General features: G+C 54.4%; 1 protein-coding gene across 1 annotated transcript in view; it reads right to left on the bottom strand.

Moving 5' to 3' along the window:
* Window positions 1–975: 975 nt before the first annotated feature.
* The window catches only part of ITGB4 (integrin, beta 4), a gene marked incomplete at its 5' end in the record, with an annotated part of 17,101 nt that continues 2,161 nt past the window's right edge, over window positions 976–15,915 (bottom strand). Inside the window, 22 exons of the mRNA XM_010292682.1 lie at window positions 976–1,118; window positions 1,719–1,835; window positions 2,274–2,438; window positions 2,897–3,052; window positions 3,319–3,507; window positions 4,192–4,341; window positions 5,970–6,143; window positions 7,054–7,254; window positions 8,306–8,437; window positions 8,644–8,826; window positions 9,368–9,505; window positions 9,716–9,896; window positions 10,245–10,405; window positions 11,353–11,557; window positions 11,937–12,085; window positions 12,661–12,840; window positions 12,930–13,078; window positions 13,244–13,267; window positions 13,914–13,972; window positions 14,392–14,495; window positions 15,038–15,226; window positions 15,662–15,695. Coding sequence (XP_010290984.1) covers window positions 976–1,118; window positions 1,719–1,835; window positions 2,274–2,438; window positions 2,897–3,052; window positions 3,319–3,507; window positions 4,192–4,341; window positions 5,970–6,143; window positions 7,054–7,254; window positions 8,306–8,437; window positions 8,644–8,826; window positions 9,368–9,505; window positions 9,716–9,896; window positions 10,245–10,405; window positions 11,353–11,557; window positions 11,937–12,085; window positions 12,661–12,840; window positions 12,930–13,078; window positions 13,244–13,267; window positions 13,914–13,972; window positions 14,392–14,495; window positions 15,038–15,226; window positions 15,662–15,695 — 3,183 coding nt within the window. The remainder of the gene's footprint in view (window positions 1,119–1,718; window positions 1,836–2,273; window positions 2,439–2,896; window positions 3,053–3,318; window positions 3,508–4,191; window positions 4,342–5,969; window positions 6,144–7,053; window positions 7,255–8,305; window positions 8,438–8,643; window positions 8,827–9,367; window positions 9,506–9,715; window positions 9,897–10,244; window positions 10,406–11,352; window positions 11,558–11,936; window positions 12,086–12,660; window positions 12,841–12,929; window positions 13,079–13,243; window positions 13,268–13,913; window positions 13,973–14,391; window positions 14,496–15,037; window positions 15,227–15,661; window positions 15,696–15,915) is intronic.

The raw sequence follows: 15,915 nt of genomic DNA, 5'->3' as shown, positions 1-15,915 counted from the left end.
GGCCGCTTGCAGCCTTCTGCTGGAGGATAAAAGGCCCAAGGCAGAGCCCGCCGGCTCATCAACAGGCTTTCCACAGGGTTTAGTGGCCTTTGCATCAAGCCCTTAACTAATTTCTTCCAGTTATTCATGTTTCTCAGCAGCTACAGTCCCAGTGTAGCCTCCACGTTCAGCATAGATCTCATCCACCTCCAATTTTTATAAAATAATAAAATACATTTTATATATATTTATATATATACTGCGAAAACTGTACAATATTGTATGCAAAAAAAAGCATCAGAGGCCCTCAGGAGTAACGCTATACAAATGAAAGGCTATACTTTGCTATCGTGGTACCAAATGTTAGCAGCGAAGAACAGACACAAATAGGTGCAGTAAGAAAGCATAGGTTACCCCGAACCCCTACCTTGCAGCTCTCATATAAAAAAAACCCCAAAACAGAACAATATAACCATCTCCAGTGGGCAGTCAAGCTGCTGGAGAGCCTGGAGCAAAGATGGAAATGGTGACCCTCTATAAATCAGGATGTTGCCAGCTGGGATCCTCTCAAAAGTGAGGACCTGAGCATAAATAATTCTGTTCCATTTGTCTGGAGAGGTTGGAGCCATCCAGACACGCCAATTTCTGTAAGTGTATTTGGAGGGATGGCCACTGAAGAATGGTATTGGAGTGAGTGGCGATTGTTCGTGGAAGACGTCCCTGCGGACTCCGCAGAACTGAGTCTCTTGCAGAGCAGGACAGGGTGAACGAGCCCTGAAGGATGAGCACACACCTGATGACCCAACTGTGCCAGAGTGTTGAGTGCACTGGGCTCCAAAGGAGAGGTCCAGAGCTTGAAGTGCCATGGAGGGTCTCTGCCCACAGGAGGAGCTGCCCAGGCACTGCCGCAGCATCTGGACAAAGCGCCCTTGGATCGTTCCACAAAGTCCCGCCAGCTGAACGGCAGCGTCCCGCTGGCAGGCAGCCTGCCCTGGCTCAGGCCTCGTAGAACTGCCTCTCCATCTGCTTGGTGAGGGTTCCGCTGGACATCACGGTCCGGCTCACAAACTCTTTGGTGACCTGTTTGGTGAGGGTGCTGCTGGCGCTCTCCATTCGCTGGGTCGTCATCAGCATGCCGTCTGCAACGAGAGGCTCGGTGGTCAGGACACTGCACGAAGTGTGGGGTCACGGGGATCGGGATCTGCTCTACCTGGCCATTCCTGGCAGAGGTTTCTTTCTCCTTAAATACCACTTGCACTGATGGAAAACTTCTCTGGATCAAGTAATTCAATACTTTGCTATGTCAGTCAATAAGATGGATTTCCTAACAGCTCCCAAACTCTCTACGTCACGAGGTGAACCTGTGAGTCCTTGAGCTCAAGGGGGACAACATGGGACAACTACACTGGTGTAATTAAAGGCAGTCATCACACTTCTCTCTTTTTCGGCTCTGAAGAGATCTAACCTTGCAGGAAGAGCTATGATTTGCTCCCTAGCGATAGTCTCGGTGGACTTTGAAAATTCAGCATTCCCTCTGTGACTGGGCAGCACACGGGGAAATGACCGCAACTGCCTTTGGAGCAAAGCAGGGACACAGTGTAGGTCCTCTTCATCCACCTCAGCTGATGGACCCTCCCTCCCTGCCTTTGACACTTGGGGTAAAATCACCCTCAGACCTTTGGACAAGCAGAGTTAGCCTTTGCTTTCCGAGGGTTTCAAAGCAGACAGTGAGCCCCTACCTGTGAATTGGGGATCCAGGGAGGAATGGCTGATGCTGGTTTTGGTGGCGTAGTCGGTGGGGAAGTTGTACACTTCTTCTCTCATGTACTGCTGTCCTCCAAACTGGGAGAAAGTGCCTGGGGAGAAGGAAAAGGGACGAGTCAGCCATAAAACGACAAGGAGCTTCCCACCCCTCGACCCTGCACAGTGAGCACCAACAGTCAGCTCGGGAGGTTTGTCTTGCCGACATCAGAGCCAGGTTTAGGAGGAACTGGGAGGACAGAGGACCTGTGCAGTATAAGAAGCTGCCTCCAGGTTTGTGTACAACCAGACATAAGACAGACGTTTCATAATAAATTAAACACTGGCAGGTTCTCAAGATCCTCCCTTATTCAGTGCATCAGGATTGGGACAGTGCTCACAAGGCACAGAATTGTTTTAGTTGAAGACAATGTCTCCAAATCTTTCCTGGGAAATGGGGTCACCACCAGAGCTGGAAAGGGACTTCAGGAGTTGTGTTCCCTGCTCTGAGACGTTTCTTATTTTTCCACCTCCACAAAAACATGGTACTGTACCTCCATCCTGAGATTCGATGGTGATGATGCCTTCTCTCTCTGGGCCAAAGCCTTGGGTTGTCTTGGCTTGCACTTTGAACTTGTATGGGACATTCTCACTCAGGTGGGGCACAGTCAGGGTAGTTTCTGGATTGTCTCCTTCAACATAGATATTCCTGGGCTCCCCTAATCCACACAGACATACCAGCAGTGAAGACAGACAGGAGTGACAGTCCCTCCAAACACACTCCCCCCAACTCTGGCTGGTGTCTTGGCTTTCCCTAAGCTCTATGCCCTCCACAGACTATGATCACATCACCCAGTTCTACTCAGGGTTAAGACAACCCCATTTTAGCACAATGCTGATCCTCAACAAACAACTTCCACTGGCTTTGGGCTGTAATAAGCTACAGGTCCTTCCTCTTCCCACCACATCTGTTACACCAGGCCATGCAATGACACAAAGCGTCAGAGTCCAGCAGCTCCCAGCTCTGGAGTCAGCCTCATGTCTCCACTTTGTCTGCACTGATGGAAGTGGACAGCTTTGTTGCTTGTCCCAGCAAAAATGCAGCAAGTTGCTGCCTTTGCTGGAGGTATCTTGTTCTCTGCAGAGGCAACTGGGCTTCCATGGCCTGATACCATACCTCCTCCATGCAGCATCTCACAGGTGACCATGTAGCCCAAGATGGACCCATTGGGCTTGCGGGGTCTCTCCCAGCTGAGCTGCAGGGAGTCAGGGCTGAGGGCAGTGAAAACCAGTGGTCCAGGGGCACTGGGTGTGCTCAGCGTGAAGGGTGAACCTGCAGAGGCACGAGTGAGAGGTCAGTATCACAGAAGGTGGCAAGGAGAGGTCTGCATGCAGCATTTGTGTAATGAGCTGGAAGGTCTCAGCTATCTAGACAGATAGTGGAGGGTAAGTGCATGGGGAAGAAGGTCCTATTTCAAAATGAAAGGAAAGAACGGAGAGCTCAGGGTGTAGTAAGGAGTGAAAAAAACAGAAAGGCCACCACTGTAGACAGCAGCAGAGACATCAGTGCCACCCTTCCCCCGTCCCCGTCCACCTCACCTGGTACAGGGCTGAGTGGGCTCTGTGGGTCCACCTGGGACTCTATAGTGATGACTCCTTCTCTCTCTGGGCCCCAACCTTCCTCACTCTGCGCCTTCACCTTGAAGATGTAGGAGTGGTTGGGCAGCAGGTCCTCCACCACCACCGAGTTCTGGCTGGGGTTGGGAATGGTGAGGCGGTGCACCTCTCCTGGGACGCACAGGGAAGGGGGGTGTCAGCACCATGTTGCAGGCACAAAGACAGAGTTGTGGCTTTCACCTGAACGCTACCTCAAATGAACTGCCTGGAAGAGTCATCCAGAAGCCCCAACCCCAGACACCTCCATCACACCTTGCCACCAACAACTGGTAGTGCAGGATAAGATGTTTTTCCAAAAAAGGCTTGGGACAAACAGCTTCTTGAAAACTCAAGGATTTACACCCAAAGAGAATTACATTTTCACTAACACTGCCCCAAGTTTCATGTAAAAATAAGAGATTTTAATTACAGTCCTTCCTCCAAGTCCAATGTGATGAAAAAACTTTTAGCTAAGATATTTGGGCTGACGGAGAATGAGTCCAAGGTTTTTTGGAGGAGGAGTGACTCCACAAGCAACCCCAGGAATTGTCCCCCCAGCAGAAATGGGGAACGAGAGCTGTGGGGTAGCTGAGACATTTCCTCAAGGCTCCACAAAGAGCAGAGTTGGGACCAGATCCTGAATCACAGAACGGTTTGGGTTGGAAGGGACCTCTGGAAGTCATGAGGTCCAACACACACTGCTCACGTGGTGTCATCCAGAGCCAGTTGCTCAGGAGAAGACCCAGACTATACTCTCTACCACCAGAAACTTCCACCACCAACTGCCTGGTGGGCACCGGGCACCTGTTTACTGACCTCCATTGAGGAGCTGGTACTGCACGCTGTAGCCCTGCACCTCCTTCTCGCAGTGCGGCTCCTGCCAGCTCACCTTCAGGGAGGTAGGTCCCAGGGCGGAGAACACCAGGCGCGTGGGGGTGTCAGGGACACCCAGCGGCAGCCTGGAGTCTGAGGCAAAAAAGGAACGTCAGAGTGGAGGTTGGGGTTTGGGGTCTAAGGGGGAGGAGGGAATGGCACACGCAAGCGTGGGATGATCCTGATGGTCCAGGGAGAATGTGGCGAGATGTCATCTCTGCAAGCTGGCCCATCATGAGGCAGGACTGGCTGGCTCTGTACACCTACACTGACATCCCATGGCCTTGGCGTGCCAACCTTTGGTGGGACAAGTCAGGATAAGCTTCATGCCCCTGTGGTAGAGACACCAGAGCAGGGGCCCAGGTGCAGTGAGTGGCCCTCCTCCCTTACCCCGAAACACCCTGTCCAGTCTTCCAGAAGATTCACAGACATCTCCAGATGTAGCTCTGTTAAGACTGGCCCTAGCCTATAGGCTAAAGCAGGCCAACACCTCCAGGGACTGTTCAAGGGGATAGGGACGGGGTGGAGCCAGAGCACCCAGCCCTGGTCCCACCTAACTCAGCCCACTGGGACTCAAGGCTCATGGTGAGCACAGCAGCCTCCCAGGTGACACTCAGGGACTGAACTCCCCTATTGACATGGGCTTTGTCCAAGGAGCTTGCAGAGGGGTATCTCATATGGAGCACACATTCTCCCCAAGAGTCCTCCAAAGGCCTGTGGGGTAAGACTGAGAACAAGCAGCTTGTTAGGAACGAAGAAGATGGGGGAGAATGAGCTGATCTGCTCGTTAGAGCACGGTGGCAGCGGTGGTGAGTATTACTCAGCCCAGGTGGGTTGAAACACAGATGAAGTCACCTGCAAATGGAAAGGTGATATGGTGGAGGCACAGCCTGGGTCAGGAGGAAGATCAGTGCGGCACACAGCAAGCCATGGAGAGAGGGTTTGAGGGGAGCAGTGGATGGCAACAGCTCATGGACGGCTGGTGGCTTGGCTGTTATGGGATGTGTGGCTGGGAGGAGACACTGGACAAAGCTGTACCTATGTACTTGCAAATCCCCGCGGACCCATCAGTCATGATTATAGAGTCCCGAAAGCCAGTGCTGGGGTAGTAACCCTTCACCTTTGCCCTGCTCCTGAAACCCACATCCCAGGGCCGTGGGATTGTCCTCCCAGCATCTTCATGGATGGGAGGGAGGAGTCTCCCCAGGTAATCTACAGAACCAGTGCAAGAGAAAGAGAGAGAGAAAGAGAGAGAAAAACACCATTGGAGACTTCAGAGTGGGTTCAGCCCAGGGGCTCTCCCCTGCACAGAGATGGCTTTTTAAGGCTCAGATTTGAAGAGCCTTTTAACAAACTTCTGTCAGCACCAGCTGATGTACACGCATGGAGCTGAAAGGTAACCATGCTGCTACGTAGAGTAAGAAGAAAAGACACATGCTCTTCCTGGAGTGCTTCATGGTGTGAGGATAAGGAAGTAGCTCCCTTTCCCGAGCGCTCTGCACCTGAGGGGTAAGAACCCTTTTCAAACTGGTCTGGCAGCAGGGTAACCCTAGCAAAGTGCCTGCACATCAGTGATGAGGACACAACCTTCCAGATCTCTGGCTCTTAGGCCCCCTTAGCCATGAACACAGTCCTCACTCCAACAGGACCTGCAGGGCATGGATTGGAAAAGGGTCATAGGGGTAGAAAGTAAGGACAGGTCCCATCACCTCGGTACTCACCGTGCCCCATCAGCATTGTGGAGTAGTCTCTGGTCAGTGAGGAGCTCCCCATCACCCTGTGCTCCTGCTGCATGTGTGAGGTTAGCTGGTGATAGCTGGTGTTCGTTGTCCTCGTCAGTGTGCCGCTGCCACTGCCAGGGAAGGAGAAGTCCACCCGGCCATTTAGCAAGTGCTCTGTAAAAGAGGGCACACTGTGAGAAACACGGCTGTGGACAGGGCTCCTTCTCCAGTTTCTATGGGGAGGAAGCAGGAGGCATCATGGTGTGCCTTGCCTTGGTCACATCCCAGCTTCAGCCACTCTGGAAGGTCATTCTGGAGCGCTACATCTAGAACAAGCCACAACCACCCAACACAATGATGCGGAAACAGGTAAACAGAGACTTTGTCTACACCCAGCACCAGAGACACCCATGGTACCCAAGGTAACTCCAGACCTCGGCCTCGCTGGGGCACTGCCTTGTGGTTCTCGCCATGTTCTCTCACATCTCTCCTTTGACGCAAGCGCAGGTTTATAAATTCAGATTAAAAAAAGAAGGCAGAAGAAAAACAGCCCTTTATGGAGGCGGTTTCTCCAAATCTCACTCTGGATCCCGTCTCAGCTGGATCTGAAAAGCAAACTCTGCTCCGCTCTTCTGGTCCTTGACAAACCCCCATCCCTTCCCAGCAGGCCAGGAAAGATCAGCTACCTATGACAGAGTGATTTCTGTTTAACAGTCCAGCAGACCTGCCCCAGAAGCTCAGGGTGCTTAATTAGGGTGAGGAGCTGCCCTTGGAGGAGGCACTTAGCAGGTATCATCTGAGTTTGCTCCTGCCTTGAAGGTCCAGCCTTTTGTAGAAGCAACTTGCTAGCAGGCTCCCAAGTCCATGCCGAGATGGGGGTTACCTTGACACTCTTGTGAGCAGACACACCAGGACAAGGTTTTGAAGCAGACTACAGCACGTGAACAGTGCATCACGCCAACATGAGGATGGGCACATGAGGGGAGGAAGGGGACACGTACTGGGGCAGACTCCAGCCGCAGGCCCCTCGGCTCAGAGCAGGATGAGACAGGACACTCAGTGCCATAACGAAGCCATTCTTCACCTGCTTGGGGCCGGGGGGTCCCGCTCCTCCTCAGGCTGCCCGTACCCACGTCGCTGTCCTCCTCGTGGAGGAGACCCTCAGTGTCCGAGGAGAAGCGGCTGCTGCCAGAGAGGCGGGGAATGGTTTCAGGTGGGAGCCTCCAGGTGATGCGGCGAAGATCCAAGTCTTCTCCCAGTAACTGCACATATTTCCACCTGGAGCCTTTTGGGACAACGCAAGCACTGGTGTTGGCATGATCTGCAGGAGACAGAGTGGGCTACCCACTGCTTTTGTGCTGCTTGCTGGGGAGGGGAAGGGGCACGTGTCAGTGGGAGAGACACCCGTTCACAGCCCGTCTCGCCAAGTGTTGGCTGATGAGTTCAGGCGGTGCAACCGTCGTGTGACTGGTAAATGGAAGGTGGCGAGAACATGACGTGTGGGGTTCCTCAGCCCTAGGGCTGTTTTCCAGCCCTGTGTCCATCACAACAGAAAGCAAGAGTTGAAGTCCCACCACACGCCTGTCCCTGTCATGAAGAGTCTGCGACAATTGTCCTCTGCTCAGGAGAGATTTCCTCACTCCTTGATGTGCACACAGGATGGTCGGACTGTTGGTGTTCCCATTACCTTGCTCTCTGAAAGGACCAGGGACTTGCTCCTGGATCCCAGAGCCTGGAGAACTGCCCCCGGGAAAGACCTTCCAGATCCTACTGACAAGCCTCATCATTTCACTTATGGCTCATCTTCCCCTTGTTGTCTCAGTGCAAGACGAATGAGCCAGCCCCATTCAGAGAGTGAAGTGATGGAGGCAGAGATCAGAGGCCTCCAGGATCCGCTGGGATCCAATTCATTGGCCAGTACCTCCCCAGCACTTGGTGACTTCCCTCCTGTTGGCTTGGCTGAGACCCCGAGCGCGCGAGGGACTCGGAGGTCTGTGCTTTGCCAGCGCTTGTTGGCTGACAGTAACTCGTCGTCCAGCCAAATGGCAACAGGGAGGGAAGTTGAGCAGCGAGGGCCATGAAAAGCTCTTCTCCCACCTCACATCTCTCTTTGCCTCATGCTAAGACAAGGAGGCACTGGTCTTATTTACACTGTGACTAGTCAAGTGTTCCCACGGATGCAGCTACTGTGCTTTAGAAAGGCTGATCTCCAGCAGCTCCGTGACTTGGGTCTCTCCATCTCCGTGAGGAGGAAAGGAGCAGTGAAGCTCATTGCTGAAAGCTGTTAAGGAAAATGAAGGTTAAAAATGACCTTTGTAAAACTTGGAGCAATGTACCTGAATCATCAGAGACACTGGGACGCTTGCTGCCAGCCGGAGAGCGAAGCACGTCTGCGCTGTACATCAGGTAGCTGTCGTAGTCCTCACCTCCCTCTGCATCAATGATGGGGACGTCAGGGATGATGGGGACTGGAGGAGAGGTGGAAAGTGCCATTAGACATGCAGCTCAAAACCGCACAGGGCTCCACCGTGCTCAGGCTGGCCTTCAGCATTCACTGGGGTAACTGCTGCAGCAGAGCGAGCAGGATGTGGAGAAGCAGCTGGGGTGGTGGGGAGCACTCCCCAGCACTGCTCCTGCCTCCTCTGCTCCCCACCCAGGCAGGGCAGCAACTCACTGGACATCGGGCGCTTGGGCTGCGTAGCAAGGTTGATGGTGGCTTCTCTCTCAGGTCCCCAGCCAGCACCGTTTCTGGCCTTCACCATGTAGCGATAGGGCTGGGACTCCCGCAGGTTTTCTATCAGCACCATGCGCTTCTTCGGGTCTTCAACCAGCACCTTCTTCATTGGGCCAATGGGTACTGCAAACACAGGTACATATATCACCCGCGGTGTCACAAGACACAGAGGAGCCCCCAGCACCCCACCCTTGGCCAGCGGGCTCACTGAGGTTTGGTGCCAGGACACAGCCTGGCTCTGGGATGAGGTGCAGCAGCTATTTGGGCGGCTCACAACAGGCATGGCATTGTCTCAGGGAAATTCCCAAACTGAGCACTGAAGTCAACCTGCAGCAGAGATCTCCTGTTGCCAGTGTGTCACCAAATAGCATTTTCCCGGTACCCAAGCCCTAGGTCTAGAACTATGAACTAAGTTTTTAAATTAAAAACAACACAAAACACTACGGAAGTGAATGAGAACTGAAAGCACTCCAGGCTTTGCAGATTAAATCTTGAGTGGTGATTTTTCTGTATTCCTTCCATCAAGAAGTGACCCCTCCAGATCCCATTTTTCACAAGAAACATGCCTGGTGCTGTTTTGGTTCTGCTGCTGCAGAAAGCATACTCCAGTCCCTCAGCCTGGCTGAGCTGTCACAACTGCACTGGTCAGAAAACGAGCTCTTACCGTTGTCCTCGTTGACGAGTCCGTAACTGACTTCGTAAGCCGTGATCTCCCCGTTGGTTTCTGCAGGCTCAGCCCAGCTCAGCTGCGTCACGGTTGAAGACACAACATTGAAAGCCAAGCGGCCGGGCTCGCTGGGGACTGGAAAGACAAGAGCAAAGGGTCCAGGTTACCACAAGTCGGGAGCGAGAGCACGCAGATGCCCAGAGCTCCCTGGGTTACAGCTGGGAGCCATTCAGTGCTCATCCCCAAGACCATCAGAGGCTCAGGGCTGGAGCCCTGACCCCATGCCAGGTGCACAGGCACCAGCTTCCTCCCTCATAGTGAGAAGCAAGGTACAGAGCTGCTCACCATCCTCAAGTGTGCGGCACTGGACAACGTCAGAGTAAGCCCCTTCACCCATGGAGTTGTAGGCACAGACTTGCATCTCGTAGTCGCAGAAGGGGTAGAGGTTACTCAGCTCTGCTGATGGTGCTTTGACATCGATGAGATGGGCTTCTGACTCGGGATCCCCTTGGATCCAGTATTTCACCTGGCAAAGCAAGAGCAAGCCATGACTCCCTCAGATCCTTACCCCATCTCTTATTAGATCAGTTCTGGGAAAGCTGGGGTGTTTGTGCCATTCCTTCAAAATGAGGCCAGGACAGTCTGGATGTTTCATGGTAAGTGATGGAAAGAGAGATGAACCCATCAGAAATCTTTCCTGCAAATCCCACATCCACCCACTGATGGACCCTCAAGGATGGAGGGGATCAGAAGGGGTGAGCTTGCACCCTCCTTTGGGCATCTTCTTGCCATCCATTCATCGCATGTGACTGTGTGTGTGAAACATCTGCAGGATGGGACCCACACCCTTCCCTGGGATCCATTCACCCCTTACCTTGTACCCCAGAGGTTTTCCCGGTGGAGGAAACCAGCTGAAGCGGATTTCCCTGGAGCTCAGAGCATGGGCATTGGGATTAAGCGGTGCACTCAGACGGCCTTTGGGGGACTGGGAGACCTGGCTCAGGCCAGTCATCGAGGGGACACCATCCACCACCTCTGCAGACATGAAGAAGAATGGTCACATCAGTGCTAGTCCCCCACAGAGAAGGAAAAGAAGGAAGTGTGCCTCTCCCCAGTACTGCCCGGCCACCCAGAGTAATCCTCTCAAAGCATTTCTGAAGGCTAGATCCCCATCGTAGGGAAGGGAAACTGAGGCACTTGGTGATGACGTCCCCCAAGCTGGCACGAGAGTTGGGCTTAGAACCCCTGAGTCTTGCACCTCTTGCTGCTTCTCCCAGGCTGCCCAGGTAGGAAGAAATGAAGAGATCACCTTCTTGTCTCTGAAAATCTTTACTCTGTCTGAATGTATTTAATAATCCTTCAACATCTTGATCACTTGCCCTGTGCAGCCATGAGAGAAGACAGAGATGGGCAGAGCCTTCTTGAGTTGCCCAGTTGCCTCTCCTGAAAACCCATCAAGTCCAACTGAGAGCTCTCTGGAGCTCCTCCAGCCCCAGTGCCTGCCCCTGAAGTGGTTCTGGTTGGTCCAGTGACAAGGGACTTTCTTGTACCCCCAGTATTCATGACCTACAGCACTGTGATAAATACCTTTACGTTATCGACCCACTTGATGACAACCCTTACAGTTTTGCTTGTCTAACCACAAGAACCCCCGAGCACAGCTCATGGCAAGTCCCTCCTCTCCCCTACTTTTACAGCTTTTTAGTCAAATCACCAAGGAAAAGGAATGAAGAATCCACTCTTATTTCCTTTTGCGAGGTAGATTATCCGTCTTCTTCCCATCCACTGCCTATACCCACTAACGCCTCTAGAGGGAGGCCCAAATCTACCAGTCGGAGCTGGAAGAACCTCCTCATTGTGGCTTTTTGGGTGAGGAGCAGGGCTGGAGCTCTGTACACCACCTCGGGGTGGGCTGGTCCGGTGTGGGAGTCCCACACCCCACCCCTCCTGCCACTCCCCACCGCCTGGCTGCCAGCCCCTACCTGGGTCGGCGATGGTCACTGTGGTCTGGGGGTATCGGCCGATCTTGGCGCCGTATTTGGGGTGGAGGAGGTCAATGGCAAACTGCTTGAGCTGGCAGTTGTGTAGGAGGGTATCTATTTCGGTCAGCTCCAGCAAGGGGACCTGCACCTCCTTCCGGGTCTCCCCAGGCTGGAAGACCAGGTCACCCTCTGTGAAGATGTAGTCCTGGGCGGGGGGGAGAGGGGAAGAGGTGCGTGGTTATTGCCCACAGCATCCATGAGAAGGCTTCCAGAGAGCATCCCCTTGTCTCCCAGTGAATCCCTGCTTCCTCCCAGTGCCCACAGCTCAGGCGGCAGCCAGTATCCTCTGCCTCGAGTACAGGCAGCCTCTCTGGTCCCCAAGGCACAGGGAGCAAGAGCAGGAATTGGGGATGGAGGGGAACGTCTGCCCTTGTGCTAACCTCAAGCCTTGGATCTCCCCTCTCCCAGCTGCATCCCCCTTTGAGTCTTGATCAACTGCTCTTCCGCAGCCCCGGGGTTGGATCCTTCCCAGCCCTCTGTGCCCGTTTGTTCCTGCCTGCCAAGGCCAGGAGCATCATCCTTACCCTGCCGTTCTTGGCGGTGAGATCCCGGGTCCTGTAGGTGACTTGGGATTTCCCGTTGTCTATGATCTCCCTGAGGACAGGGATCTTGGCCAGCTTATCAAAGCGGCTATGGGAATAGGCTGGCTGCAGGAAGGTGATGAGGCTGCTGGCTGGAAGGGGCAGGAGAGACAGAATATGTAAATACATGAAGAATCACATTACAAACACACAGATATCCTCCCTGAACAGAGCTGCTATCACCCATGGGTGTGAACTGTGTATGAAGTATTCCTGCATGAGCTGGAGACTTCAGCAACCCTGACTCTTGCTCCCTGCTCAAAAAAAACAGATGGGAAGCAAAGGCAAACCGTTGGGGACATTCACCTGCCCCAAGCACAGCGTAACAGCAAAGAGATTTTACTTTACTCCAGTAACCTATGAACTGGAGTATCAGAGGCGTACGTTCATCTCTGGGTCTGCCATGGAATTGGTAGTATCCAAACCTCTGGTGGTCAAATGTTGGGGTCTCTCTCGCCAGGGATGATGACCCTCCCTTGGATGCTCTAAAAGCTGCTCTAGTTTAGACCCAGGTGGCTTAAGAAGAAAGTCACGAGGCAAGTCTCTGGCCCGTGATCTGGGGTTGCTCAGACAGGCAGGCTGCACTCTCCTTAGAAACCACCTGAGCCCATCTGGACATGGGACACACAAACACCCTTCATCTCATGCCACAGTTGCAGCCCTTCACCTTGTTCTTTGATGATGGTGATGTTGACAAGCCTGCGTCCGATCTCTGCAATGCCGGTGGGGACATCAATGGCTTCCACCTGCAGCTGCTTCTCATCATCATCATCCTCCCTGATGAAGAGTGGGACACGGACATCAACCAGCTCCACGGCCTCTTGGAACTCCACCATCCCGTGAGCATCTAGGGGAAGGGGTGATGGTGAGAGGTGGGAAATGCCCTCCCCCCCACCCCAGCCCTGCCAGGAGGCAACACTGGGCTCTGCTCCCTACCTTGGTCTGAGGTCACAGTGTAATAACCTGGTGAAACCTTCAGGTCATTGAAAGCCTCGTGGGAAACATGCTTTTCCATCACTTTGATGATCTCTGGCTTGGCTGAGCGAGGGGCAGTGAGCACGGTGTCCACAATGGTGTGGTCCTGCCTGCGACCGGTGGGAAGAGAAAGCCAGGTAAGAGCTGAGGCCAGGGCTGCTCATCTCACACAGCAGCTGGAGGGGCTAGTGAGTGCGTGGGGCATTCGGTCACCCCACATGTGTGTGTACAAAGAGGGAGAAGCAGCACAAGAGAGGGCTGCAAGTTCCTCTTACCTTTTCCCAGAATTGGGCTGTAACCTGTGGAAAAAAAAAAAAACAACAAAACGACAAATCAGAGTGACTAATGCATTTGGGGAGACAAAGCTCTGCGTGAATCACAGCCCTGTGCAGGTCTGAGCCGCCGCAGCTGCCCTGCGGGTGCCAACCCACCCTGCAGAGCCCGTGGCCCCACCACATGTTCCCTCCTGCCTGGCTGCTCCCTCCAGCCCTGGGTTGCCCAATGCAGCGAGGAACGTGCCCACGGGGAAGATCACACCTAGTCAGACTGCGGGGAGGGGATAACACTCCCTGTTCAGCGCCAGCATCCCCAGACTCCTCTGTCCTGCGCCAGGCACTCGTAACTTTGCACAGGGCTGAAACTTTTGAAGTTAATGGGAATTTTCCCATGGAGCACCGTGCGACCAGGATTTGTCCCCGTCTGTAGGAGTCTCGGGTCCAAAGACAGATGCAGCTGAGATCACCAGCACAGCTGGGTGGGCTCTGCTCCGCAGCCCGGGGCGGGTGCAGCCCCGCACCAGGCTTGTGCTTGTGCCAGGGCTGGCTCACAGACCGCGCGCCCTCCCAGCATCCCAGATTTCACACCCCAGCCCTCCGATCCGCTCCCTCATCAGCGGGGCCCTGGGGGAACCCTGCCCGGCAGGAGGTCTCTCCCCCAGTGACTCACCTGAACTTGGTTTGCTGGAGCTTGTGGCAGCCGGGGATATGCTTAAAAACGTCGTTCAGCTGCAAGGAGCAAGAGGGACTTTCACAGCACATCCCTTGCTGAGCAGGGAAGTGTTCAGCGAAGACGAGAGCCACCCCCAGGTCCTCCCACCTTGCCCTGCCACGCCAGGCAGCGACCACCACATGGTTTCTCCTCAGGATGTGGCAAGAGGCTTCGAACTGAAGCCTAAGAGGAGCTTCAGACCACGTGCCCCGAAGCAACCCTCAAATCCCATCAATGTGATGCTTTGATAATTCTCACAATCATGATCTTAATGCGTGTGCTTTCTTTCAGGAAGAGGAAGAATTGCTTCTTCCTTGCAAGAGCGGTCTGGGTTTGCAGGGAAGGGGCGTTTTCCCTTCCCCGGTGCTGCAGACACCCCCTCAGCGGGGCTGTCCCCCAGTCCCACCCCAAGCCCCCCTCGTGCCCAGGCTCGTACATTCTCCTCCACTTCCTTGCGCAGCTGCTCGCACTCCCGCGTGTCTGGCTTCACCAAGTTCTGCGTGAAAAGCCGGGTCAGCCTCAGAGACAGCCCATAGGGAACTGGAATGAGAAATTCCCAAGTCAAACTCCTTCCTTCTTGGTCAGACAAATAACCCAGACAAACGCTGGAAGTATGGGGACACACATGATGCTCGGTGTCCAAATCCTGCATCGCTAGCACCCAAATCCCATAGCACCAGCAGAAAAAACCCTCTGAGAACTGGGGGGGCTAACTGGGAAGCTCTCTGCCAGATCTAGCGAAGGAAACAGTGTCCAGTTTTGGCTCTGGACTGATGAGGAAGCAAACTCAAGGCTGGGTCACTGAGCTAGTGAGACTAAGACACATGCAGGGTACATGTGCCATACGGCCAGGCTGTCAGGAGGTCTCCAAGGCTACCACCCGTCCTGCCACAGGGCTGGACACAGGAACGTGCTGCTCAGCTTCCCCCGACATGGAAGCAGATAAAGGAACAACCCCCCTTGCAGTGGGCTTGGAGGTAACACCATGGCTGCCGGAGCTGGGGCCCACCACCAAGGGTTCAGGCCCTTGACAGCACTTGCAGCATCTCCTCTACACCCTGTGCCGCAGATGTGGCACTCACCGAGATCTTTGGGGTTGACGGCAGCGAGGGAGGTGAAGCCCTGCTTGTGAACGTTGTTGTTGATCTTCCAGCGGACGGTGTCCCGACCCTTGAGGGATCCACTGCGGACCATAGGGGTATCCAGGTGGTCGGAGGACATGAGGCTGTGGCGAAGCATGTAGTGGTCCTCCTTGAAGCCAACGGTGCGACCTGCAGATCAGGGGCAGGGTCAGAGTCTGGGCAGACTGGGACAATACCAGCCATCAACTTCCCAACACTGGGGACTTTGTCCTGGAGAATTTTTAGGGCTTCTACCAGGCCAAGGGTGTCAGGAATGGAGCAGGGTGGAGAGGGCGAGGGGCGTCCATGAGTGGTAAGAGCACGTCACACCAGCTAGACACTACAAGGGACACCGGCTGGGGAGAGCCGGCAGCGGGGCTCCCGGCAGGACGCACCAGGGGGTGGGGCAGGGAGGAGCAGCGGAGCGGCAGCTCAAGGGCTCCATGGCTCAGGCTGCCTGCTAGGAGCTTTTCCCCTGATCCACCTCCCCAGCCCAGAGAGGAGGAGGAGGGACACCTACGCTAGCATGCCCCAGGAAGGCAGTGAACCCCACACATCCCCCCTCCCAGTTCAAAGGGCCGGTACCTCGTGCGCAGCAGGGAAGCAGGGCCAAGCAAGCCTAGAAAAGAAACGGCCGAAAGACACAATCACTTTGTGGCCAAGGGCAAAAAATCCCCCACGTCTCCAGCTGGGAGGATTCACACCAGCGGGGGTGGGTTGGCAATGGGTGGATGGGGCTCCGGAAGCTGATTTTGCCCAGACATCCCCTTCAGCGGGGGAAATCCCCAAATCCCACAGCAACTTGTGTCAGCAGCCACAGGGGTGCGGGGGACCAGCCG

Source organism: Phaethon lepturus, unplaced genomic scaffold (genome assembly GCF_000687285.1).
Source record: "Phaethon lepturus isolate BGI_N335 unplaced genomic scaffold, ASM68728v1 scaffold21350, whole genome shotgun sequence".
In the NCBI taxonomy this organism is placed as follows: domain Eukaryota; kingdom Metazoa; phylum Chordata; class Aves; order Phaethontiformes; family Phaethontidae; genus Phaethon; species Phaethon lepturus.
Note: the sequence above shows the minus strand (reverse complement) of the source record. Positions and strands in the feature narration are given on the sequence as shown.